General features: G+C 43.2%; 2 protein-coding genes across 5 annotated transcripts in view; one reads left to right on the top strand and one right to left on the bottom strand.

Moving 5' to 3' along the window:
• The window catches only part of prrt4a (proline rich transmembrane protein 4a), a gene marked incomplete at both ends in the record, with an annotated part of 48997 nt that extends 39592 nt beyond the window's left edge, over positions 1-9405 (top strand). Inside the window, 4 exons of the mRNA XM_080762179.1 lie at positions 4403-4536; positions 5178-5201; positions 5349-6038; positions 7280-9405. Coding sequence (XP_080618305.1) covers positions 4403-4536; positions 5178-5201; positions 5349-6038; positions 7280-9405 — 2974 coding nt within the window. The remainder of the gene's footprint in view (positions 1-4402; positions 4537-5177; positions 5202-5348; positions 6039-7279) is intronic.
• Positions 9406-13746: 4341 nt separating this feature from the next.
• On the bottom strand, positions 13747-25056 carry impdh1a (IMP (inosine 5'-monophosphate) dehydrogenase 1a; the record flags this gene model as incomplete). 4 transcript variants are annotated; one of them, XM_080761103.1, is made up of 15 exons in its annotated part: positions 13747-13850; positions 13980-13996; positions 15354-15437; positions 15940-16083; positions 16469-16613; positions 17886-18029; positions 18159-18254; positions 18420-18510; positions 19113-19312; positions 19942-20029; positions 20493-20699; positions 21205-21279; positions 21583-21684; positions 24126-24174; positions 24958-25056. In XM_080761103.1, 15 exons carry the CDS (start codon positions 25053-25055, stop codon positions 13747-13749), a joined length of 1644 nt encoding a protein of 547 aa, XP_080617229.1. The 4 variants fall into 4 exon arrangements, with proteins under 4 accessions (XP_080617229.1, XP_080617230.1, XP_080617231.1 ...); XM_080761104.1 differs by lacking the exon at positions 13980-13996 and having other exon boundaries at positions 13829-13850; XM_080761105.1 differs by lacking the exon at positions 13980-13996 and having other exon boundaries at positions 13829-13850; positions 21220-21279; positions 24958-25055.
• Positions 25057-26704: the final 1648 nt, after the last annotated feature.

Here is a 26704-nt window from a genome sequence, read left to right on the forward strand (position 1 = left end):
GCATTCTTATCTGTAATTATATTATATATGGGAGATATAGTTTCTCCAACAGGTCTGACTTGAAATTGGTAGTAATGATTCCTCTTGCAAACAAGAGATCGCACAGAACTGCAATCATGCATAGAATTGTCTTTGTTGGGGTGGTTCTGGTGATGATTGAATCTTAACTTAAGTTATAAATTATTTCAACTTGAACCAACTTATCTATAGACTCTAGTCTAGTGCATTTACGGAATGACGTATACGGTATACTATGCATTTAACATTATTTTATGTGTGGAAAAGGGGTAATATGGGACCAAGTTTGAAGCCCACAGACATTAGCCAAAGGGTGGCGCTATAGTTTACTTACTTACTTACACCTATCGCCCAACCTTGGGAATAGGCCACGAACAAGAGCTCTCCAGGCATCCCGGTGCTGGACCATTTTCTCCAGCGAGAACTTTGAACAGGCATAGCTCATAAACCGGCATCGCAATAAAACTTCAATACAATATATGCGTCTCCTCATGCCGAACACGATGTTCATACTTTTGACCTCTGACCTTTAGATCACCCACTATTTTGAATTATAAATAATTTCTTCTGTCGTCGTTCCAGGCCAAACCGTGCAGTCGTTTTTTATTAAATGTGGCAATATGGTAGAGGGCTATGTCACCCTGCTTAGACACAATATGGTAGAGGGCTATGTCACCCTGCTTAGACACAATATGGTAGAGGGCTATGTCACCCTGCTTAGACACAATATGGTAGAGGGCTATGTCACCCTGCTTAGACACAATATGGTAGAGGGCTATGTCACCCTGCTTAGACACAATATGGTAGAGGGCTATGTCACCCTGCTTAGACACAATATGGTAGAGGGCTATGTCACCCTGCTTAGACACAATATGGTAGAGGGCTATGTCACCCTGCTTAGACACAATATGGTAGAGGGCTATGTCACCCTGCTTAGACACAATATGGTAGAGGGCTATGTCACCCTGCTTAGACACAATATGGTAGAGGGCTATGTCACCCTGCTTAGACACAATATGGTAGAGGGCTATGTCACCCTGCTTAGACACAATATGGTAGAGGGCTATGTCACCCTGCTTAGACACAATATGGTAGAGGGCTATGTCACCCTGCTTAGGCACAATATGGTAGAGGGCTATGTCACCCTGCTTAGACACAATATGGTAGAGGGCTATGTCGCCCTGCTTGGACACAATATGGTAGAGGGCTATGTCACCCTGCTTAGACACAAAGCCCACAACCATTGGCCAAAGGGTGGCGCGATAGCAAAATTTAAACAGGCATAGACCTCACCGTCAGCAATAAAACTTAAATACACATACGGTATGCGTCTCCTCACGATGAACAAACGTGGTATGGGGACTTGTGACCTTTAGATCACCCACCATTTTGAATTATATGAAAAGATCTATCTCCTCCCGGGATCTTTGATCAAAATGTACACGTGAAATACAGACAAAAAATATTGAGTAGATTTATTTTAAGTGGAAAAAATGAAGGTTTTGAAATGAAAATTGCCGTTTTATGAAAATTCTTCTTCTTCCCTGAATAGTATACATGGCGCATCATTATGTTTATGAAACTTTACAGTATGGTAGAGGGGCGAAGACCTGGTTAACACACTGCTCCGGGCAGTGCACCCCCCGCGCCTCCGCCTCCCAGTTCTTCTGCGTGTGTGTCAACACACGCAGAGATGACAGATCAGAATCACTCACACACACACACACACGCAACAGAGTTTTGGTATGGAATGAACATAAAATAATAATTAGGCCTGCATCGCTTTGCCTGGAACACTGAATTATGAAAGCCTGCCGCTGGCTCCCATTTGTTGAAGAGACCTATATACATTTTCTAATTATATTGTTATATCTCTTGGCTAAAACGCTGAGTCCCGCGGATAAAGTGGCTACATATAACTACAGGCATTAATAAGACATTAATATAGTCTACCGCATTTGTACAATTAGGCTATATAGCCTACATTTAACAAACAAGCTTGATTTACATTTGTAAGGTCAATACAAAAACTGCTACGAGGATAAAACCAGAAAAGCACTAAGGCTTCTTTACATCAGGTATTAAAGTAAAATGAAAATGTGACAACCGTATAGAAAAAGGGGCAGAAGAACTGGGAGGCGGAGGCACGGGTGCACTGCCCGGAACAGTGTGCTAACCAGGTCTTCGCAGTAGAGGGTCATGCCAAATAGCAAGGAAACCAGTCTTACTCCAATTGGCCAAGGGGCTATACTATAGCAATTGTTTTAAAATGAAACCTTTGAACAGGAATAACTCATGCCTTGTTTGGCCAAAGGCTTGTTTTCACATGCGGACTCATGTGGAACACATCTGTCACTTTGGCCAGTAAGCTCCGCCCTCAGATTATTCAGAGTTGAAGAGAAGTTTGTGCAAATGTGTACAAAAAATATAGCTGCAAGCAGCGATAACAGGCAATTTGAACAGGCATAACTCATGCCTCGTCTGTCTGTCTGTCTGTCTGTCTGTCTGTCTGTCTGTCTGTCTGTCTGTCTGTCTGTCTGTCTGTCGCTGGGTGACCTAAAGTGAGACCGATGAGCAGCCTAAAAAGGGCTTATTGATTGGTCCCGTCTTATCGCTGCTTGCAGCTATATTTTTACTTGTTTTTGACAGTTTAATTTCTTTCAAGATTTTATGTGCTTTAAACTGGTTCATTGGTCAAGTCCAGCGCTATAGCATAGCACGTGCATGCATGGCTCCGGTTGCCCATTGTGTCTGATGATGACTTCCTCTTCTGCAATTAGTAACGGCCGAATTCTATGTGGCTGTATAGGCCTAGTGAATTTCGCCCGTCCCTGCTGACTACATCTTGTTGGAGGATGACTTGTCCAAACAGAGGACAGATACTCAATGACTCTGGATCGCTGGTGTGAGGCAGTAATAATTTGGCCATGCACCTCATTGAGCTCATGTGTTTGGCCTGTCATTGTTCCCCTCCAGACCCCCTTAGTTCCAGCTGATTTGGTGCTTTCCTGTGTCATCACTGGACAACGGGTCAGTCAGTCCCCTCTGGAGGCTCCTGTCATTACCATTGACCGACAGTTCAACTCAGTGGTTTCAAATTCTTCCAGTACAGAACATAATTATGTTTCACACACACACACACACACACACACACACACACACACACACACACACACACACACACACAATTAGTATAATAGTCTGAAAATGCCTGTTTTTCTAGTTAAGTTTCTTTCATCATCAGTCTTGATGAGAATGAATGGTGAGAAGCAGCCCTTTGACCTGTCCGCTTGAAACTGTTGCTCAGACGAGGTGAGGTTTAAAATAATCTTTATGTGTTTATTTTAATAGGTTGCATGTCGACATCATAACCATAGCCATAACCATATGTGTTTATGATCAGGTCCAAATTCCAATAAATCAAACAATCTTTCCTGTAGATATAGTTAGTTCCGAACTCAATGATGCTCCACGTCGGCATTCTTCTGAAGTTCTGAGTGAACTTCAGTTCCTCCTAGAAGAAGCCCGTCCTACAATCTTACATCAAGTTTACAGGGGGAGAGAGAGAGTGCACATTTTGTGTTCCTGCTTTGTGCTCCGTGTCGCTGAATGCATCAGAAGGTATGTGGACCAGTGTCTATTTTAGAAGCGTCCAAGGAATTGAATTAGGCCATGAGGCCGTCGGATTTCCCCCACCGGGGAAAGAATTGAAGCATCTAAAGCAGTGTGGTAATGTTCAAAAGAAGGGGGTTGGGTTGGCACAGCAAGGACAGAGATAGAGGGACGGCAGTTGTCACAGTCACTATAATGGACGTGGCCCAGAGGGTCATGTGAATGGCAATCAAGGGCGTTATGTCGGTAATTCCCATTTAAAATAGAGAATCCACTAGAACACAGGGGTGGACAATCATTCATTACACAAACATACACGTGCAGTTTCAAATGAATCCACTGATTTTATGTTGACTGTGACACAGAGGCTACTAGCTCTATAAATTACAGTCAATACCATGTATTGATCTTATGGTTAGTTAAATGCAGAGTGCTGCTCACACTCTAACTGATAAACGTGCAGCCTCTGCGTCTGATCCATTGGCATATATTTATACTCTCTCTCTCCCTCTCCCTCTCTCCCATGTGTGTGTGTGTGTGTGTGTGTGTGTGTGTGTGTGAGAGAGAGAGAGAGAGAGAGAGAGAGACAGACAGAAAGAGAGGCAGGCACACAGACAGAGCTGTAGAGGTTGGGGGAGAGAGGGAAGAAGAGACAGACAGGGACGAGTAAGTTATATAGACTATAGAGAATAGTGGACGGAGCCAGAACCAGAAACACAGTGGACTTTTCACACATCCATGAAAGAGACCCTATATATTTTGATGTCCACAGTCCCAGTGAGCCAGTAGAGTGGGATTCCTTACACAGGCGGGGAGAGGAGGAGGTACGACCGGTGCAGCAACAGAGGGAGAGAGGGACGGACGGGACGCATGGATGGATGGAGGAGTTTGCCTGGAGGAGGTGGGGTCTGTTGTTGGGGTCTGTCTGTGTGTCGACTGCATGTAGTCTGATGGAGAGGAGAGAGGCACAGCAGCACAGCAAGCATGACAGGACTACGATACGCGGCAGAGACACTGCAGGACTGCAGCAGCAATGTGGAGCAGCATGTGTGTTGTTGCACTTGGAGAGAGGCTGCAGCAAAGTGGGCTATTTGTGAGCGAGAACAAGACGAACCAGTAGGAACAGAGCAGGGCAACTGAGAGGGAGAGTAAAGACAAAACCGTAAGACTGTTTTTCTTTTGCACCTGCATGTTATGTGCTTTTATTTGCTTATCACGTGTGTGTGTGTGTGTGTGTGTGTGTGTGTGTGTGTGTGTGTGCGCGCGCGTGTGTGCGTGTGCGTGCGCATGTGTTAATGAGTGTGTTTTGTATGTCTTTGAATGTCTATGTGATGTGAAGGAAAGGACGTGCATGCTTTTCAATGAAATACTTTCAGAAAATTAACCTCAGTTGAATGCTCATTCTGTAGTACAGTTATCGTCCTTAACCCATATGTTCTTAGCCAACAGAGATGGCAGCAAATGTATGAAGTTTAATCATATATAATAAAATCACATAGGTTGTAGCCTTTTGTGGTATCAATGACATTTCTGTGTCTTTTCTCCAGGTGAGCTGACATTTGGTGACCTGAGTACACAGAGAGGTCATCAGCCATGTGATTGGACAGTCCTCTCGCGACTTCTCAGAGGAGCATACAAGTCGTCCGCCATGTTCTCTTCTTCGCGGACTCGCTGTCTTCTGCTCTTCTCTCTCTCTTCGCTTCTCTCACTCGTCGCAGCCTTGACTGGAGAAGATGACAAGGAGACGCCGCAGCCAGACTTTGAAACGGCTGCACGGCACCACGTCATGCCAACACGGGGCCCCCGCAGGCCCAATTTAGCGCCCGTGCACCCCGTGCTTGGACCCAAAGGGGACGACGTCCTGACTCTACCGTTGGGATGGCTCTCGCAATCGTCTGAGGAAAACGACAGCCAAGGAGTTATTGGGGAATATGGTGACACCCAGGACAGTTCAGAGATGTCCCGTTTGTATCCAACTGAGGAATTGCCTCTGACGTTCAGTCCCACAGAAGGTTATACATCAAAGGTGGATGCCAGACTAATAGGGTCTTCATTAGTGGGAGTTCCAGCGCAGACTACCCCCGGCCAAGCAACAGATTATTGGCTGACTGAGTCTAGAAAAGCGGACATGTATGGCACTACACTCCACCCCAGAACACAGAATGGAGAGGATCTGCTGAGCTTGCCGGCCGAGCATAACCAGAGAAATGACACGCAACTACCTGTTCTGCTGTCTGCCATCGTTCCAACGTACAGTCCAGACTCTGTTACCTCTCCGGCACTGTCCACTGGACCTGCGGTCACCACTGAGGGTCTGTCCCCATCACTGGCCATACAGGAGGGGACTGGACACAGGTTACAGGACTTTACAGAAAGGCCTAAATCTGTCAGCATGAGGACAGACAAAGGTGAGCGTCACATCAATTATGTTTGGACAATATAGACTAGAGAATGCTCAGGCCAGTACTTGTAATGTGTACTGTTTTTAAGTACTCAACATCTTGAGGTGATATGTTTTTAGCGAAGCAAACAGTATGGTGTTTCTGCAGTGTTCACAATAATGTATTCTAGCTGCAAAACACAGTTGTTTTATATTCACAGAGCAGTTTGCATCACTTTCTCTCACCAAGGTTTCATTCTCTACCTCCTACCTGGCTGCAAATGGTTGTCGCTGTCCTCTTAACATCATCTCCCCTGCCTTCCTCTTCTAATCCTTCCATAAACACCATAAAAACCTGGGACCTAAATTGATTTAACTATTTTTGTACCGCCCTTGGACTTGTAGCCTATATCATGTTATTGTTTATGTAAATTATGTCTGTTTTGCAGATGGACCTCAACCAATCTTTTGAGTTCTATGTCCTTCATAAAGTTGTTGTTTCTCAGTCACAGCTTATACCGCCTTATGCCCCTGCAAGAAACAAAGCCTATCCCATTGATAACTGGCTTGGGTTGGGTTTGGACTCTATATTTATACACCAGCACTGCTATTACTCTAGATGTCCTTTCACCAAGAGAATATGGTACTTGCATTATTTATCGCTCACACAATCAGGCTTCAACATATATATTCTAAAATTAGAACATCCACAAATCCTTTTAAAATTAATGCACTGTTACTGGCAAAGTGTCACTTGACCACGATTAGAAATAGTCACACAAAATGAGAGCAGCAATGAGGTCAATACTACCTAATCTACAACATCTCTCTCTCTCTCTCTCTCTCTCTCTCTCTCTCTCTCTCTCTCTCTCTCTCTCTCTCCCTCTGTGACCCAGTTAAGAGATTCCCAGTTACAAGCCTGCTCTGTTTTATTATGGATTATCTCCTTTTCACACTGTAGATCCTCCATAGCTCTTTCTTTTAAATGTAAGTTCCATGACATGGACAACATGCATTAATGTGTTGTAGTAAATCAATCCTACAACACAAGGCCATTCCAGTGATAGAATTGCGCCTGAATGAATGCTTTCCTGTAATTTCTGTCATGTTCTGTCAAAATCAATATGGTGAACTGAACTCTGTTTCACACCCACTAGCACAGGTCAATGGTGCATTAGCACAGTTTGATTCAACTTTTTACATATATATATTTTACTTTGATGTACTTGTCAACCCTTGTCAACAATCTTTCTGGCATCTGTTCTGCAGGTGGGACTCCGGGCGAGGAGTGGCACGATGATTCAGAGACTAACGGGACAATCCTTCTCCCAGACTGTAACGGCGACGCTACAGCTCCAGCGTGCAAGCTCTCAAACCAATCCTCGACCTCTGTGAACCAAGATGACTTCACCTCCGACGAATCACAGCGTCCCTCCCTGGCCCGTAGCCCGCCCCTCTTTGTCCCACTGTGCTCGGACTGGAACACTGCCCTTGCTACGTGGGGACTGGCATGGGAAGCTTACATCTACGGACTGGGTTCTGTCTTCGCTGTGTTTGGCCTGATATCCATCATCTGCTTGTTAGGCCTGCCCCTGCGTTGTCCGGCTGGATGCCCCTATTTCTCATTGCTGCACCTGTTTCTGCTGGCTGTCGCAGGCCTCCGAGCCTTCTCGTTGCTTTACGACGCGTACGGTCACAGAGTGCGTCTTCCGCCTCTGGCCTCCTTCCTGATGTCGGAGCTGCCCTTCCCATGCCTGACCTCGGCCTTCTCCCTCGCTTTCCTCCTGCTGTCCCTGCGCTCGCGGATGCACCTGTCGCTCTCACTCTCCATCTCGGCCTCCTTCTCTGTTCTGCCCAAACCCTGCCTGTTGCTCTGTCTGTCCCTGCTGCATTTCGGCATCTCCGTGGGCTGCGTTGGCCTCCTCCTGCTCCTGCCAGGCCTCCCCCCTCTGCTTCTCCTCCTGCCCCGGGGCCTGTTCGTGTGCCTCTCTGTTCTCCTGCCGTGCTCCTACCTCGTCTTCTACTGCTTCATACGAGCCGACACCAAGCACATCTACCGGCTGAGTGACAACAGTGAGGGCGGAGGGTCGCCCGTGGTAATGCGGCCCGCGAGCTGCCCATTTGCAGAGGTCGAGGACTGGGGTAGGGCGGCCTGTGCCGGCATAGGAGCGGCGCTGTCCCTGTTGGGGTGCGGAGGGCTACAGCTGTACGGGATCTTGCACGCCCTCGGGCTGGGTGGGGTCGAAGGACGTGGGTTCCAGCCCTGGCCCTGGTGGGGCTACGAGCTGGGCTGCAGGCTGTGTGAGGCGGGCGTGTATCTGGGCTTGTCAGTCATTGGCACACAGCCTCTATTCTGTCACACTAACTCCGCCCTCAGGGCCATGACTCATCCCCGGCCGGGGTCTTGGTCTCGTCTTACCTGCTCCTCTCCCTCGGGAGGGCCCAGTAGTCTGCCCTCTCAGGAGCTTGTTAAGTCTCCCGGCGTCCCCTATCACTACCCCTGGTCCCAGAGCAAGCAGGAAAAGGTGATGCTCTGTAACGTCATCAGTAAGGGACAGTCAGAGGCTCTCCCTCTTTGCCCAATGGTGGACTCCCCTCCAAGTGGGATAGACTCTGTTCTTCATAGCTACACCTGGACCTCCGTATTCCCTCTTCCTGCACCTCCTAGCCCGCCCCGCAGAACCAAAGTTGGGGCAGAGTCGCAGATAGACTCCCAGTACGGCCTGGGCTTGGACACTGACTCTACTGGGGACCTGCGCCCCCCATCTCCCATAAACCTGTCCCGCAGCATTGACCAGGCCCTATTCAGTGAAGCCCTATTCTCCCACAGTCTCTTTGACCCCCCGAGAATGGCGCACGCCTCCTCTAGCCTGTCATTAAACTCCCCCTCTCAAGGCACTTCAAAGCAGGGCCACAGCTCGGGAGACGGTGGCCTCTATCGAACCTCTTCATGTGGAGAAATGGACGAAGAGAAGCCCCTGTCCAAGACGCGAGCTCCCCAGCAGGGAGGGACTCTTTCATGCCACAACCAGCTTCCATCACCGCCTGAGCAGTGGGGCTCCCTGTGCCAGGCGTCTCTGAGCAGCTCATCCCAGGGCCTATGCTGCAGTGTTGAGGAGACGGGGAAGACACGTTCACATCCCTGGGCCAACAAAGGGCAAAACGTCTCCCAGAACAGCCTCCCTAGGGCCATCCCACACCTGCCTTGTTACAGGCGTTACCGGACCCTCAGCCTAGCCTCGCAGGATAGCCAGGGATCTGGCAGGCTGGTGGGTACGGAACACCTGAGTGAAAGCAGGCAGCTGGAACGGGATATGGCCGTGCAGGCTGAGTTTGTCAATGTGTGCAGGCAGATTGATGCTCTGAGCGTGTGCAGTGACACCATTGATTTGTAGGCCTCTGTGTGAATTGACCGAGATTGTAAAATTATATAAATACAGCACATATAGATTAAGTTTGTTTTGTGGAATTAAATTATACATCATTCTAGTTGTATATGTGGAAAACAGCTTACTAGAGTACTGTACGTATTTTGCATTTTTTTGTAGGGCTTATGAATTGTTAATTTATTATTATTACATGTGGCAGAAACAACACATTTACTTTTCATACTGTACAGTCAATATTCTTGACATTTAAGATGAGACTCAAAGCTGACTTCAACATTGCACATTTTTTGTAAACACGTTTACCATTCTTCTCACACTGTGCAATGTCTACTGTTTAGAAATGACCATGGCAGCTTCATGCAAGCAGTAAGGTTTAGTGCCATCTGCTGGGGGTAATATTGAACTTAATCTTCTTTTTGAACAACCAAAAACCCTTGCTTAATAAACTCTATGCAGTAATTTGTGTGTAGCTGAAGTTGAAAGATTTTTGCGGATGTACCTCTGAGGACTTTAATATTATGTTCAAGGATCAAAGGAACACTACACACTATATGGCCCCAGCCTTGTACTCCAATTCTCATTCCGTTGCCTGTATTGTAATGTTGTCCAACTAGGAGGTAAGTAAGGTTGTTTACTTGTAAGTCACTCTATATAAGAGAATGAATAATCGATTGAAGGACACTTGCTGTGGGACAAACCCTTTAGGCTCAAGCAAAGGTCATTGTATTTATGGCACTGCAAACAGTGACCACCATTAAGCTTTGTGTTGATTCTCCGTGTTGTCTACCAAGTTGAACCAGATTAGTCAAATATTAACAGTGATTCTCAATGTCAAGTCAACTGGAATATGTCATGTCACATTAAACAAACATATGGCACAACTGCTGCAATGTACCAGACACCTGTGTCGAATATCATCCCCTCCATTATCATATTACGGTATTATTATCATTACTTAAAGGGCAAGGAGTGCCTGTGTCAATATTACACAATCATAGGAATAAACATTACGCTACATGCTTTACTTTTGCATTTTAGTTTTGTTGTTCTTCTACAACTCGTTTGACTGTGGTTGTACTGTACTATACCATGATCGTATGATGTATTGGATTTCATTTTCTACAATCAGAGGTTATACACTGAGAGTCAGGAGTGTGGGAGTCAAGAGGACTATTTCTGATCAATTTAACACACATCCCCTTTAGTGGAGCTGAATCAATATGAAAAGTACAGTGTATTACATTATGACAAGAAGGCTTGTAAGTTGTAAACTTGTAACTCACGTGATGCTCTGTATGAAATATTTATTATGACATTTCTCCCATATCTTCAAGTTAACATGATAAATATCTGTGTGGAGGATTGAAACTTCAAACCTTTGTTACAGAGCATATCATAGTTACAAGACTTCTTTTCTTAAATTCAAAAGAGGCCATATATGTTTCTTTTTTTTAAGATGTATTTTTGGGCTTTTAATGCCTTAATTGACAGTACAGTAAGTAGACTGGAAACGGAGAGAGATGGGGAGTGACACGCAGCAAAGGCTGTCGAGATTTGGACTCGAACCCGCAACACGCCATCAGGCTACATCGGCTCAATTTTCGCCCATGCTAAACCCCTTATCCCTAAACTACTTTTTGAATAGTTAAAATAGCCAATCTACAAGCAACTACAACATCTACAACGTGTCGATGTAGATTGGATATTTTAACTATTCAAAAATGTTTTTCATTGGGAGATAAGGGGTTTAGCAATTAGCATGGACGAAAACAGAGCCCCTAGGTGTCCGGACCACTGTGCAATGGTGTGAGTTTTAATGGGAGAGAAAACATCAACATATTGGATTTACATGCATGTCTTCCCATTTTTCCTTGGCAAAGTTCCAAAGTAACACCAATTATGGTTGTTAAAATGTATAATCTTTATTCGTACTCATACACAATATAAACATCTAAGATTCATCTGAAGCCTGAGCAGTGAGCACAGCTATACAGGCAGTTCACTCCTAATAGAGGACATGTTCAGCAGAAGAATGGTGTCACTGAATGTCAATGCAGTCGGGAAATCCTTTCAACTGCCCTTTAGTTTAGTGCATTAATGCCATCCTAAATGTTCTACAAATGTTGAATGACCTCTGTAGATAGTGTTGATCAAACATAGGTATACATGTGCATATTGTTATAACGTCCCAGGAAACGACTAAATAAAATACAAAATAAATAAATAAAAAGAAAGTACTGAATAAGCTAAATCAGTGGTACTTTGGGCACCCACACACAAGGAACCATTAGTGTGCTAAAAGGATTCAGAGCATATTTTCTAAATGCCTAAATTGTAATTGTAAATGACTATGGGTGCAATTGATTCCATGTGCCTATACAAAAATAATTATATATCATTATACTATGCAGTAGTTAGTATGTACAGTTAGTTATGTGCAGTCTATGACCATATTAAAGGTAGTTACATGTGAATCTGCAACATTAGGTTCTGGGAAGATTTACAAGGAGGGAGTGTGCAGGTTGGAACCATTATTGTTCTTTCCATCTTGACAAACTGGAGAGATTGTGCAACTGTACATTCAAAATTCAAACAAACAAATTAGTCAAAATATATGTTTCTGTGCAATAGATACTGGAACAAGCTAAATGTGACGAATTATAAAGCGTCTAACTTCTTGTCACCCCAAAAAAACCAAGTAACACTCCTGAAAACAAGTCACATTCTGATATCCAGAATACAGAATGTGAATGTACTTCCTCTCTTCAGTTATAAGGCCCTCTGGTTACACGTGCCAAAGTGAAATTAAGGCTAATGCTTAGTTTTAGTCACTTCTGTATTGCTAATAGTGTAGCGCATACACAAATTACACATAACTCGTCATATAAAGTAATACAGTTGAAATTACAATACAGAGTGACATGCAAGCTAAATCATTGTTTAACAATGGTAAACTCAAAGCATACTTTTAAAAAGACAGGGGTCTCTATCCTTTTTTTAATCCACAAAGCAAAATCCATGGTAGTCAATTAATAGGCCGTCAAAAATGTGAGATACCCTAGTCAGAGTGATCATAATTATATTTTATATTTTAACCATATTTCAATCATGGATATTAATTTCTAATTCATATCACATTGTAAAAACACAATACAAAGTAGCCTATACTGCCTATACAAAGCCAAAGTGCAGTAACTATGGTTTTAAACCCACATTATAGCCATGTATCCTGTCCAGGTGACCTTGAATAGCCTGCATAGGCCTAGCTCTGGTCCATAGCTCTAATGCCTTTGCATTAGAGCTATGGACCAGAGCTAGCATAGGCCTACTCACTGTAATTTGATTCAAGGAAATACTACTGTTGAGGAGGCTTAAACACAAGCTGCCTGTGATATGCCTACTGCAACCATGTGACAATGCATGGGTACATGGCAAGCAGCCAAGCTACAAGAGTCCATTTATCTTTTATGTTGCCTTTATCTCTTTTTTAAATAAATATTTCCTCCATTTAATGAGCTATATATAATCAGCTAGTTACTTGGCTATATCTTTCCACAAATTATATTATGGAAAAACCGAGGAGAAGAGAAACAGTCTCTTACATGTGAACATCACATAGCACCCAAACTATCAACCAACAGCCAGATGCAATTCCACAGTGGCTGTGCTTACATTGGATGGATTCAGAATGACAGCTCATTCAGAATACGTATATGCTCATGTAAACACCTCAGTTGGAATAGAATGTTCCATTCCGGTCTGACCCGAATTAATTTTCATTTGGGTTTGGAGGGCGGTCTATACGGTTTGAATCAGGGTATATTTACCATGTAAACACATTATTCCGAACGCTTGGGTAAACAGTTGGGTATGAATCTCTGTTTGGAATGAATTCATCCTGAATTAATGAGAAAGGTAAATATTGTAAAACGCAGCCAGGAGTGTTCCTAAAGAAAGAACCTGCAAACTTAACCTATAGGCCTACACTCTCTCATTGGGTCACTTCGGAGCTTCAAAAGTCTAACTTCAGCTCCTCTTAGTAGGCCTACATGTCTCTCTTGAGATCAGCAATAAGCTTACCGTAATGTGTAACCTTGGAGGGGATCAGTAGATTCGTTTCAGAGACATCTCGTCTCGCCTTATTGTATCGCACCCCACCAGTTTACATCACCACTATTACTCCTTGCATGGAAGGAGAAAGCGAGACGACAGTCGTCTGTGACGTGCCATACATCAATACAATTCTCTTCAATTAACCTGTTCACAACAGTCAATCAACAGAATAGAGAGAAAGAGGAAGGGGGTCAGAGAGTGTATCACCATAACTATTTTTTTAGTTTAATTTCATCACATGTATCCATTGTGTCTCGAAGCTGCAGGCATGGGGACGTTGGGTGCCGATCGAGAGGTTCCTCCTTTCCCTCCTCCCTCAGTAAAGTCGTTTCTCGTAACTGCAGTCGGAAAACAAGACAACCGCCACCACCACCGGTCAATTAGGTTTCGCTGAATACTGTTATACAATGTTGGATGGGGATTGAAGAGGGTGGAAGTGTGCACACAGGATGGATGGATGTACTTACATGGCACAAAAGAATATCTAACATGAGAGCATGAGCAAGAGAAAGAAGAGAGAACACAGTTTGACAGTTTGCTAACTTCAGAAATCACTCGACAATCAGAAAGGAAATGGTTATGACACAGAAACCACAGAGAAAGATCTAACAGGATATATGACTTCACTTTTTATTCCTAGGTTTGTTTTTAAAGCAGCAGATAAGCTCAACACGTTGAGTATCTGTGTTAGGGGTACAACACAGATACTGACAGACTGCAATGGACCATAAAACCCACCACCACACCACAATATGCAATGTAATTAGAAGGTATGACAACACTGATATAACACACGACCCCATACCACAAAATGTACTGCACATTTCAAAATAAAAAAATGCCCAGGATAGATTTTCTTTTTGTTTTGGCCAATTTCTTTAAAATTTGGAATGTGAAAAATGTATTGCTTTGCGTAATGTATTGCTTTACACAAAGAGCAGAAAAAAAGGATGTGTAGGGTGTCAAACAACCTCCACAAGGGTTTATGTGTTGAAAACGGCAACAAGAAAAGAAGGAAAAACGTACCTCTAGTCAAGTGAACAAATGCAGCTACAACACATGACTTTTTCTACTAGCTCAAAGCTATAGTGTAATACTGTTTTACCAAAACGTTTTTTTGTCTAAAAGTTAAAGCTCTATATTCTGATAGTAATCATTTCTATAGGCTAGTGTTTGTTCAATAACAGGGTTCTCACGTCTCTCCAGCTCTTTAATAAACAAAAACAATCACACCCGTGTAAAACGAGGGGTGCTCTTATCATCATACATCATCATACATGATCTCATTCCGGGCTCCGGCCTATCACAATTTGCGCCCTCATTATTGTCTTCAATGTTTGTGTTTACGTAATATATTCATTATCAATTGCATATGTTTGTGTTAGGACAATGTTTGCGTTTACAGTTACACTCAAAGCTGGACATAGGAGGGGCTAGCCCCCCTCAACAATACATGTTCACTTCAGGTGAGTTGCGATTTCAGCCAATCGTACATTTATCAGCTTCAAATTAATTGTGTTCCAGTTCCAATTTTGTCTGCTCATTTATTTGTGTCATCACTTCCAATTTGACTAAAGAGCTGGAGAGACAGGGACTTATTGAACAATCACTTGTAGTAATTCCGTATTTAAGGCTGTAATGATGACTGCGGAGCTACAAGGCGTGCCACTAAAACAGACTACTAAACTAAATTGGATGTTACAACTTACACAGAATGACTTTAAAACACTTCCGTTAATGTTGAACAGCAAAAAGGTGTCATTGCAGAAAACAGAAGCAGAGGAGAGGAATCCTGTATTGGGGAGAGAAGGTCGACGGGGGACAACAAAGGTCAGACTTACGAGTGGAGGCCGTGGACACCGCCCTCAACCTGTGCAGACATGGTTCTCTTCTCAAACTTCAGCTCTCCAGAGTACATCATGGATCTGCACGGGACACACATGTCAAGTTGAAGAACATACAAGGCACACAATGTTTTCCATTATCTTCCTAATGGACCACTTCACCGCTTTTCAACTGATCTTCATATAATTGGTCCTCACTAATGTTCATGATAAAATATCACCCTTTTTTCTACTCAGTCTGTGTCTCATAGATTGTATTATCGTGAGAACGATGGCATTGCAACTTTTCAGAAATAGAAAGCCTGCCGTTTCAATTAACTTGGATTCCCTAAGTGGTCCTTTAACGATGTCGATGCTAGAGCTAAAATTAATATCTCTGCTGTCGGGAAGAAACCAACACACAGACGTAAAGGGTGTTCAATAGCACTGATTCATGCAAAAAAAATTGAAAACCTAAAAAATGGAGTTAGGTGGTTTCCTCCCGACAGCAACGAATAATATATATTTTTGCCATTTTAATATACTTAACCTACACAGCATTATATTTCCAATGTCACGCAACACTCATACACCACACACTTACCGCAGTATGGATAGGCTCTTGGCCCCGATATCTTGACAGCCATGTTGGATACCAGCAATGAGGTAGGGAACAAACTTTTGGATGGAGCCTTTGTCCTGTACTGATCCTGACACTCCCTGGGCCACCTTCACCCCATCTCCCTCACTGGACACACACACACACACACACACACACACACACACACACACACACACACACAGGATAATTAGTGACGGCACACTTAGTAGAATGATGGCCTACATTTTTATCCCACAATGTTGTAACCCATTTGTCAATTGTTTAAAAACGTGATTCCGGGGCGCTACACTCCCTCTGCCAAACCTGAGGAGAGCAACGGACTGACCTCATGCTTCCTTCAGTGCATGAGGAGTCCTTTTCACCTGACAGGGGGGGAGTTTTGCCCGTTGGACCTGACCATCAGGTGCCCCGACTGGCCAGGGGGAGGCAGTATAGAGACCAATACTGCATGTTTTTTGTGAGGGGGAGTCAAGGGGACATGCAGGGGAGAACATGCTCTGAGCGTCTCTACCTGAAGTAGCGTTTCTGACTGTTGCTGTTTTTCTCCATGGCGTCCAGAGAGCCCATGCCGCGGTACTTCTTCAGACGCACACCATCCGAAAAGAAATATTCCCCTGGAGCTTCATTGGTTGCCGCGAGCAACGACCCCATCATCACTAAGGACAGTAAGACCCCATCATCACAAAGGACAGTAGTCAACATCATCATCAGTAAGGACAGTAAGACCCCATCATCACTAAGGACAGTAAGACCCCATCATCACTAAGGACAGTAAGACCCCATCATCACTAAGGACAGTAAGACCCCATCATCACTAAGGACAGTAAGACCCCATCATCACTAAGGACAGTAAGACCCCATCACTAAGGACAGTAAGACCCCATCATCACTAAGGACAGTAGTCAACATCAACGACTGTCAGAAACAATCTGAAAGATCATGTGACATACAGCACTAAGAAATGTATGTTTAATGATGTACTGCTGATTTCTGCACATTTCGCCACATAGGCCATAATAGTAAAAATCTATTAATTTGAATTATAGCTAATCTTATATTATCTTAGTAAAAGTAGGCTAAAAGGAGAAGACTGGTTTAAAACTCCCAAAACGTAGCCTATTTTATTTAATGCACAACATTTTGACCTTAAAGGTCGATGAAGACTTATATTGTTATAACTGTTGCCAATATACAAGTAATATAATTTGTTTATTTCTCTAAGACAAAGTTCATAAGAAGGCTAAAATAAGTCCATGATTGTTTATATTTCTAAAAGGTCTAAGTTCATAATTAAGAAGTTCATAGAAGTCACATTCATGTTAAAACATTATTTAGTTGTTGTAATGCTTTTATTTTGAAGGGTCAAAGCCACATTCTGTGTCTCGTTTGGTCTGCTCTCATGTCAATGCATGGTTACACAGGAGTTTTGTGTAAGCAATCAAGCCACAAGCAGCAAGGTGCAGCAGCCCCGGTTTACACTGGTCACACAAAGAGACTTTAAAGTTATAAAGAAAGGTCACAATGCGACTGTCATAAGTAAAGGTTATAAGGACCTGAAGACCTGAAGAGATTCCCTTCTTGTTGCGCACGCAGCCAACGGCAACGAGGTATTTGTTGTTTGTTGTTGTTGTATTTTACTTTGGCAAAATGCTTCCGTATATATACATGCTGTGCATGTCGTTTTATTGTTTTGTTTATAGTTTTCACGGTGAATTTGGAGGATACACAAGCCTTCAAATAAATCAGTAGAGGAAACCACTTGTGTCTGTGCTTGGAGGGAGTTACATTAGTACATAGAATGAAATGTTGCGTCTTTAAATAAAATACATTTTGTTTTACCTTCTCCTTGATGTCCAGCACCAGGCCTACGGTAAATACAGGTACAAAAGACGTATACACAATCTTAGTCAAAGTAGACATTCCCATACCTGTAGAGGCTCCAAGGGCCAAAGCCTTAACTACATGTCCGACAGTCTGAATGCCGCCATCAGCGATGACGGGCACTCCAAAACGGCGGGCGTACTCTGCTACTTTATACACTGACGTACCCTGGGGTCGACCACATGCCATAACTGAGAAAATAATGCAGTGTGTTGGTGTTGGGCACACACACACACAGACGCACACATAAAAAATACAACGATACATGAAAAGTCCACAGATAGTGGGTTAGTATCTGTGGATAGTCTTGCTGACCCTACCTTCTTGGGTGATGCAAATGGAGCCACAACCCATGCCCACCCTCAGTGCATCCACACCAGCATCTATCAGGTTCTTAGCCTGAGCAGCTGTCACCACTAGAAGGAGCCAAAGACAAACAATCAGTGGAAGATGGGCTACCCAGAGAATGATAACCTGAAAGGTACTTTTACAAGTCAAATGCAGAGATGCATATATATATATATATATATATATATATATATAGAGAGAGAGAGAGAGATATGAGTGAGGGGGGAGCTTACCGTTTCCACCCACGACCTGAAGTTCAGGATATTTCTGTTTTATGTAGTTGATCATGCTTATTTGATACACAGAGTTCCCTTGAGAAGAGTCCTGTGATGCAAGCATCCAGGTGAGAGAGATTGAACAAGAAACCAACAACAAATAGTCATTAAGAAATGGTTGACTAAAATTTAAAATGTTCACTACTAGTGCACTAGCTGACGAATATTACAATAATTATATTTTTTGAGTGGTATAAACAGCCATAGTGTAGATTCTGTCTGAACACAAACATTAAATGCCATTGACAATGAATGGAGAATATGTGTCTCATGTGTCTGAGCAAATCGGCATATGTATGTCGGTGGCCACCCTTGGCCAATAAGGGACCACCATTCTTGATGATGATTTACGATAATGTACAATGATTAGAGTGTGGGCTGTGTGGCCCTCACTTCACACGGGTGTGATTTCTTATTATGTTATTTATGTTTACTTTTGATGTTCAGAGATTGCAGATTGAATGGGTGAGATAGGTGAAAGTTTCTGGAACAATTCACTACTAGTACATGTGCATGTGTTGTTTAATAGAGACAAGCATCTTACCCAACAAGCCATGATTAGGCATGCTTTATTACAATTCTAATCATTATTATGACAACCTAATAATGATGATGAAACAACATTTCAGCAGACCACCAGAGAACACTCACCAGGACCACCAAATCCACCCCAGCCTGCACCAGGTGGTCCAACCTGTGCTTGTCGTCGTCCCTGGTGCCGATGGCCGCCCCACATAACAGCTGCTTCCTGGAGTCCTTGGAGGCCAGCGGGTAGTCTCTGTTCTTCTTCAGGTCAGTCCTAGCAATGATGGCCACGAGCTCATCACTGCCGTTCACTATGGGCAACTTGCCTGAAAGGAAGAGTGCAGATCTGAATGAGAAGTGAGGTGATGTCTCAGTCCAAGAGCAGACGTGTGACAGTTAAGGATAAAACTAATGGCATAGAGTGGACAAAATACTGTCAACCTAGTGTTCTCAGTGTGGGTCATATTACAACGAAATTAAACATTGTCACATAATTTCATATTTCAAAAAATGACTAATGCCTAAAGAAAGTCACAAATATTGTTTTTTCCCCATTTCTATGGGTTGGGGCATGGATCTCCAACTTCCATCGTTACAGCCGGCGACCGGTCTAGTTTGTTCAATTTCATTTTGGAAAATCAACTGAACGAAAGGTACACAGGATTATGTGTGTAGCTATTCTGCATGGTTACATCAGCAAGTTGTATTCCTATGAATAGTGATTTAATTCACCAGGGTGATTCACACAATTTTCATTAGGGAGACACTTATTAGGGCTGCCATTAAAAAAAAAATCTAAGTCAAGTCAAGATGACGGCCGAACGGTGCATTATTGCATTAGGCTCCATTAAAATATGTATTTTAAAACATTTGAGGTGAAAAATATGTCCTTTAGCACTGACTCTCTCTCTCTGTCCTGCTGCACAATGAGACAAAACAGCTCTCTTCACAGTACCTTTTTTGCTGCGTTGGAGAAGGTCATTGGCCTCTTTCAGCGTGACACCAGCTGGTGCGACAACTAAATCTTCCCTCTTTGTCATTGCCTGGTATACAAACAGAAATGAAATCCATTCAAATGTTCGGTGTCTTTATGTTTACACATTGAGACCTGAGACCAGATTCTAATCTAAATCAGACAGTTTTCTGAAAAACCTATGTCAGTGGTTCTCAAACTATTTCATGTCAAAATGATATGTAATTGGCTGCGGACTCCCATCTGAAAATTTGCTGTTCCAGGGACTCCCAGAAGCAAATATTTGAGTTAAAAACGTTCGCTGTGAAATAATACATATTCAAAGATGTGCACACATTTTCAAGATTTTTCAATAATAGCAGATCTACAAGCTCATAGCACTGCATTCGGGTGCCTGCTATTTTTCAACAGATAAAGTTTAAAATAATGGTTAAAGTGGTTAAAATCTATAAGGTGACACAAATGTGTCCTCAGGTCTAAATAAAAAAGTCAATCAAATACAAACACGCACAAATATAACACAAATAGCCTACCTCCTCCAGGGGTCTGTCGTGGTCCTTCTCAGACAGGAAGTCAATGTCCCTGGAGGTGACGATGCCCACCAGCTTGCTGCCCATCTTGCCCGTCTCTGTGATGGGGATCCCTGAGAAACCATGACGCACCTTGGCGTCCAACACATCCTTCACCGTGTGGTGGGGGCTCATCACCACCGGGTCTGTAATGAAGCCCTGCTCGAATTTCTGCCAATGAAATCACAAAATATGGCATAGTTATTATTATTAATTTTCTTATGTTCTGTTTATTCATTTTTTGTTTTTTACAAATATAGAAGTAAATTGAGAAATACAAACAGAGTAACAAATACAAAAAACTAAAAGACACACAACAACGAAACACAAACTCCAAATCAAGACAACCAAAGAACATTCAAAACACAACAAAATATGGCATAGTTAAAATATTGAGTGGACACACAAAGTTGTGCATAGAAGGGAGGAGCTAGCGCCACTCAAAAAAAAGGCGGGGGAACAGCGACTTTAACTTGTTTACATGGACCAGTTTCGAATTGCAGCCACCCGTAAGTGCTCTTTGAGACCGTAGACACTCAAGTTTATACAGAAATAATTTAATTGCCTATGTGGCATAATAGCAAGCACTTAATAATTGTCCAGGGCTTCCACAGTATTATAGAAAGTTTATATAAAGGTTGGATAAATGTTTTTTCTTATGTGCCTCAGCTCTTACCTTCACCTTGCGCACCTCATTGGCCTGGAATTCAGCAGTGCAGTTATGGTGTATGATGCCGATCCCACCCATCAGCTGAAATACACATAAACCCACCGACTGAGGGGTCATATGATGGTTGATACGGTCTCTTCCATAACTAAGACAGGACAAGTTCAATCTTTATATCCTCCACTACACCACTGGGAAAAGGTGGCTACGCTCGTGAAAAAGTATTGTAGGCCTAGTAAGGATTTGTTTTAGGGATCACATATAAAATATCTGCGAAAATGCCTTTCCAGCATCCAAAAACATGGAAACATTCTTGTATTCCTGTATGTGACGTACTACCATTTTAACTTATGCTATTGGAGTGATGTGTTGTATTAGGTTACTCACTGCCATGGCAATGGCCATGGATGACTCTGTGACAGTGTCCATAGGAGAGGAGATGAGAGGGGTCTTCAGGCTTATCTTCCGTGTCAACGCAGACGTTAGATCCTTAGTGGGACAAACAAAAACATTGGCATCACTGTATGATTCTCTTTTTTTGAAAAGTAAAGTTAAGTCATATTTACATTTGGAAATAAATCATAAAGCAAAATTAACAAACCAAACCGTTTGGTTTACATAATAGAGCTAAATAAGATTTACTGTTACTATGTGGTGGTCACAATCAGAAGTGGAATATTTTTTCAAAGTAAACAGTGGCAACACATATAATATTAATATAACACATGTTCCATACATTCATATAATATGCTATAGTCATAGTGTTACGAAGGCTTTCACATCATCTAGTTTGTTTGACTATTCGGAATTTCGGGCATGTCTGACTTCGGGACTGGTGACATCACCAAGATGACACGAGCACCTTGGCCAAGGGGTGAGGCATACTTTGGTCCGACGGACCATTGGTTCAACGGAGCATTGGTCCGTCTCGGGGTTAGGTTTAGGTGTGCTGCCCCGTGCCAACGGGTTAATACAGTATATCCGGTCTTCAGGATTCGACTGTCTCCAAGACCTTTTTCAAGACAACCTCCAATTTGCATGTTCTCCCCGTGTCCCCTTGGGTACAAAAAACATGCAGTAATCCTGGTCTCTAAACTTCCTTCCCCTGGCCAGCCAGCCAGAGCTGCCCTGCGCCACCGAGCCCGAGACCCAGGGATGTAGCTGACCATTTGGTTGCCGTTGCCCTACTCGTAAGATATTTGTGTTGTCCCCCTCCCGATGAGAGCGCTGCATTTCCTCATTCAGATCGGCTGTTTTCGCTGTTTGCGAGGACGCACTGGCACGGCCGCTCGTTATTACGCGGATACATTTGTTAATTTGTTATTATGAGGGTCGGCTTGGCACTTTTTGGCACATTTTGTTGCCCCCCTCGGCGTGTTGCGTGTGCTCTCCAGATGACCTTGTTGGATGGTATGACGCTCGCTAATGCGCGTGAGGCATTAGCGAGCTGCTCATTTTGTTTGATGCTAAGTAGATGTATATATTTATTATGTCATGATGGAACAGCTTTGAAGCCTGTGTAATGCCCGGGATTCGAATTCGGGTCTCCCACGTGAAAATCCAACCACTAGAGTAGACTGAAGCCATATCCCTATGGACCGGGGGAGATATGAGACTTTTGAGGCCATCAGGCTGAGGCTCTGAGCCACTCTGCTACACATGCTGACTTGTTGTTAATGCACTTGCTGTGTGAGGTGACACAGGCGTGTGTGTGTGTGTGTGTGTGTGTGTGTGTGTGTGTGTGTGTGTGTGTGTGTGTGTGTGTGTGTGTGTGTGTGTGTGTGTGTGTGTGTGTGTGTGTGTGTGTGTGTGTGTGTGTGTGTGTGTGTGTGTGTGTGTGTGTGTGTGTGTGTGTGTGTGTGTGCCTGAGTGCGTGCGTGCGATGTTTTTTTAACACCTGTTGTCTATCCTGTAAGAACCCTGTGATATCAGCAACAAATTCATTTCCAATCCCAGCAGAGTTTACAGCAGGTAAACAATAATGAAAGAACACAATCAAGCTTGATTGCCTACAGCTGTTGCAAACAAAGAAAAACTTCAGCCTAATGAGAGATAGAGCAAAGAATTCATGAGTTGACAGACAAAGGAAGTGCAGTAAATTGAAGGAGTCAGGACATTGACTTTGGGGGGGATAGACTTGAGCCAGTTTGTCTGCACAGTGAGACTTTAAAGAGCTTACAAGCTCAAGACATTGCCTGAGCAAAGCTCAGCCAAGGTGCCATGCCGATGTAAACACAGCCACAGAAAAGCTGTTTGTGTTGTATTGCCACCCATGTCCGTTGTGCTGGGAAGACTAGAGATGCTCGAGAGCTACACTGCTGGCATCTCAAGTCAGACATTTATGCAATTGCAGTCGGTCACACACTGGACCACTTTTATTCACTTTATTCGGCTAGTTAGACAATCTTGGAGGTGCAAGAACAAGCAAACAAAGTTTTTTAATTCACGGCTGAAATTCTTATGAACAAAGTTCATGTTGGGTTGGAGTATGCTGCTATAGCCTTACGTGGCAGCACTTGCAGTGACTGTCAATGTTCGCAGAGACTGGACAGTACAATTTACAATTTAGGCAAACAAAAGCATGTCATACATCACATATACCTTAACAGGACATTGATCTTAGTTTCTCTGCCTATAACCGCTGACCAACCTGTGCACAATTGACATTGGCTGGGTTTCCCAAAGGAAATATGCATAGTGACTGCTGAGTGGACGTGTGGTTCTTCTCAACAACACTTTCACTGTGAACATAGATATTCCGTGCATACTGCCACGATATGGCAGTAGGCCTGACTGGTCAATAAAATAATGCTGCGCGCACACACACACACACACACACACACACACACACACACACACACACACACACACACACACTGTACAGTATGACATAGCCAAGCCATATCACAGCCAGTTACAGAGATACTCACCACCTCATCTGATGTGAAGTCAATGAAACCAGGTAGGATCAGGAAGTCACTGAAAAGGAAGGAGAACAAAGTTAACAGTAGTAATAGTAGTTTAGCAGTGGTAGTTTCTGCAGCAATAGCAGTAGAAGGTGTTTATTGTAGCCTAATATTTGGAAATAAATTGCCACTAATCATGGCAAAAAACAAACAAACATGACATGACATTAAAAATAGATCACCCCTAAAGAGTCAGTACTTGCCCAATAACAATACCACATAAGGTAAATGGCATTACTGGCTACTGGACGGTATTTTATTTTGGTAGTAACACTATAGGAACATGTGCTTGATATGAATGACACTGTATGTTGATGTGAATGTGTCTTTACAGTGGGTATACAGTTCAAGGAAACAACCTTCTGACAGAGTACAGTGATACAGTCTAAATATATCCTCCATTAAAACTACACATACACTTACTCGCAGGCACGCACACGCACGCACACACACACACACACACACACACACACACACACACACACACACACACACACACACACACACACTTACTCGCAGGCACACGCACGCACGCATGCACACACACACACACACACACACACACACACACACACACACACACACACACACTTCGTTCACTTTGCTTTTAATGTCTAATGCTTACATAAGCTCTCTAACATGAAGTGGTATTACTAATAATAATCCTCCATTTTAAACCACAGCAGATTAATTTTTACCGATATAAACTACCGCGACCACTTAGCAGCAGCAGACCGAGAGGCTCGTTGCATGATACTCCAAGCGTGTGTTTGCTTGTTCCATCTGTGTATCTTACTTGTATGTGAGTCCATCACCGATAGAAAATAGTTGCTGTGCTGTCAGGCCATCCTCAGGAACATAACCCGTTCCTCCACTGATCAAGTAGTCTGCCATGCTGCAACACAAAGACAAACATTATTTTTATTAAGATATTTTTCTTGTGGCTTTCGCCTTTATTTTATTTTATTTCTTTGTAGAGGGATAGTAGGCTGACAGGAAATGGGGAGAGAGATGGCGGGGTGACATGCAGTAAAGGCTGCACGCTGCCAGACTGGCAGTGTGAGCCAGGCAGGCCATAGGCCTCACTCAGACCTTCACAACAGATTGTTGTATAGCTGATGCATGAGACTTGTTTACTGATGCAAGCTCGCAATGCAATTCCAATGGAAGTCACATGGTTTGACACAACATTTTTGTTGTATGAGGGGGAGGGGGGCAGTCGAAACACAGCCGAAAGCCGTACAACAAAAATGTTGTGTCAAACCATGTGACTTCCATTGGAAATGCATTGGGGTGGCCATGACACTTACCCTTTGTTTACATCTAGCATCCAACAATGTTGTATGCTAGATGCGAAGGTGTGAGTGAGGCCGCCTACTACAATACAAACACACACAACTCAGGGAACACAGACACAGACATAGCCTACTACAATACAAACACACACAACTCAGGGAACACAGACACAGACATAGCCTACTACAATACAAACACACACACCTCAGGGAACACAGACACAGACATAGCCTACTACAATACAAACACACACAACTCAGGGAACACAGACACAGACATAGCCTACTACAATACAAACACACACAACTCAGGGAACACAGACACAGACATAGCCTACTACAATACAAACACACACCTCTGGGAATACAGACACAGACATAGCCTACTACAATACAAACACACACAACTCAGGGAACACAGACACAGACATAGCCTACTACAATACAAACACACACAACTCAGGGAACACAGACACAGACATAGCCTACTACAATACAAACACACACACCTCAGGGAACACAGACACAGACATAGCCTACTACAATACAAACACACACAACTCAGGGAACACAAACACAGACATATAGTCTACTACAATACAAACACACACACCTCAGGGAACACAGACACAGACATAGCCTACTACAATACAAACACACACAACTCAGGGAACACAGACATATACAGTAGGGGGGTGACCATATAGTTAGACATACTAACTACAACACAAACAAAATCGTTGCTGTCGGGAGGAAACCACCAAACTTCATTTTTGAGGTTTTAGATTTATTTTTCAGTACGAACACACTTTACGTCTGGGTGTGGTTTAGAATACTATTGAACCAATGGAAAGTATTAAAAAGTGCTTAGGACAAAACCTCTTAACTCCATTGGAACTTCAAAGCTAAAGCAGCTAACTCCACCATCTCTCATGCAAGTAATTGACAATGTATAAAGTCACAATTCCAACTTTGATGGGGCAGTATTGCATAGCTGAAAATTTTATATTTTTCATTTCCTGAAATGTTGGAGTAACTGTAGGTGGTTTCTTCTCGACAGCAGAGATTACAGTCAGCCATATAACAACGTAGACTCAAACAAACGAATAATACAAACACATACATACATGGAGTTAGCCATGCTGCAACACAAACATACTGTAAACATGCAGTTGTGCATTACGCTTGGCTTATATTCTCACAGCATTGAATACCTATTCCTTTTCATTCTCCTGTGACAACTTGGAA

The sequence above is a fragment of the Protomyctophum bolini genome, assembly GCF_963924005.1.
Source record: "Protomyctophum bolini genome assembly, chromosome: 4".
Lineage (NCBI taxonomy): Eukaryota > Metazoa > Chordata > Actinopteri > Myctophiformes > Myctophidae > Protomyctophum > Protomyctophum bolini.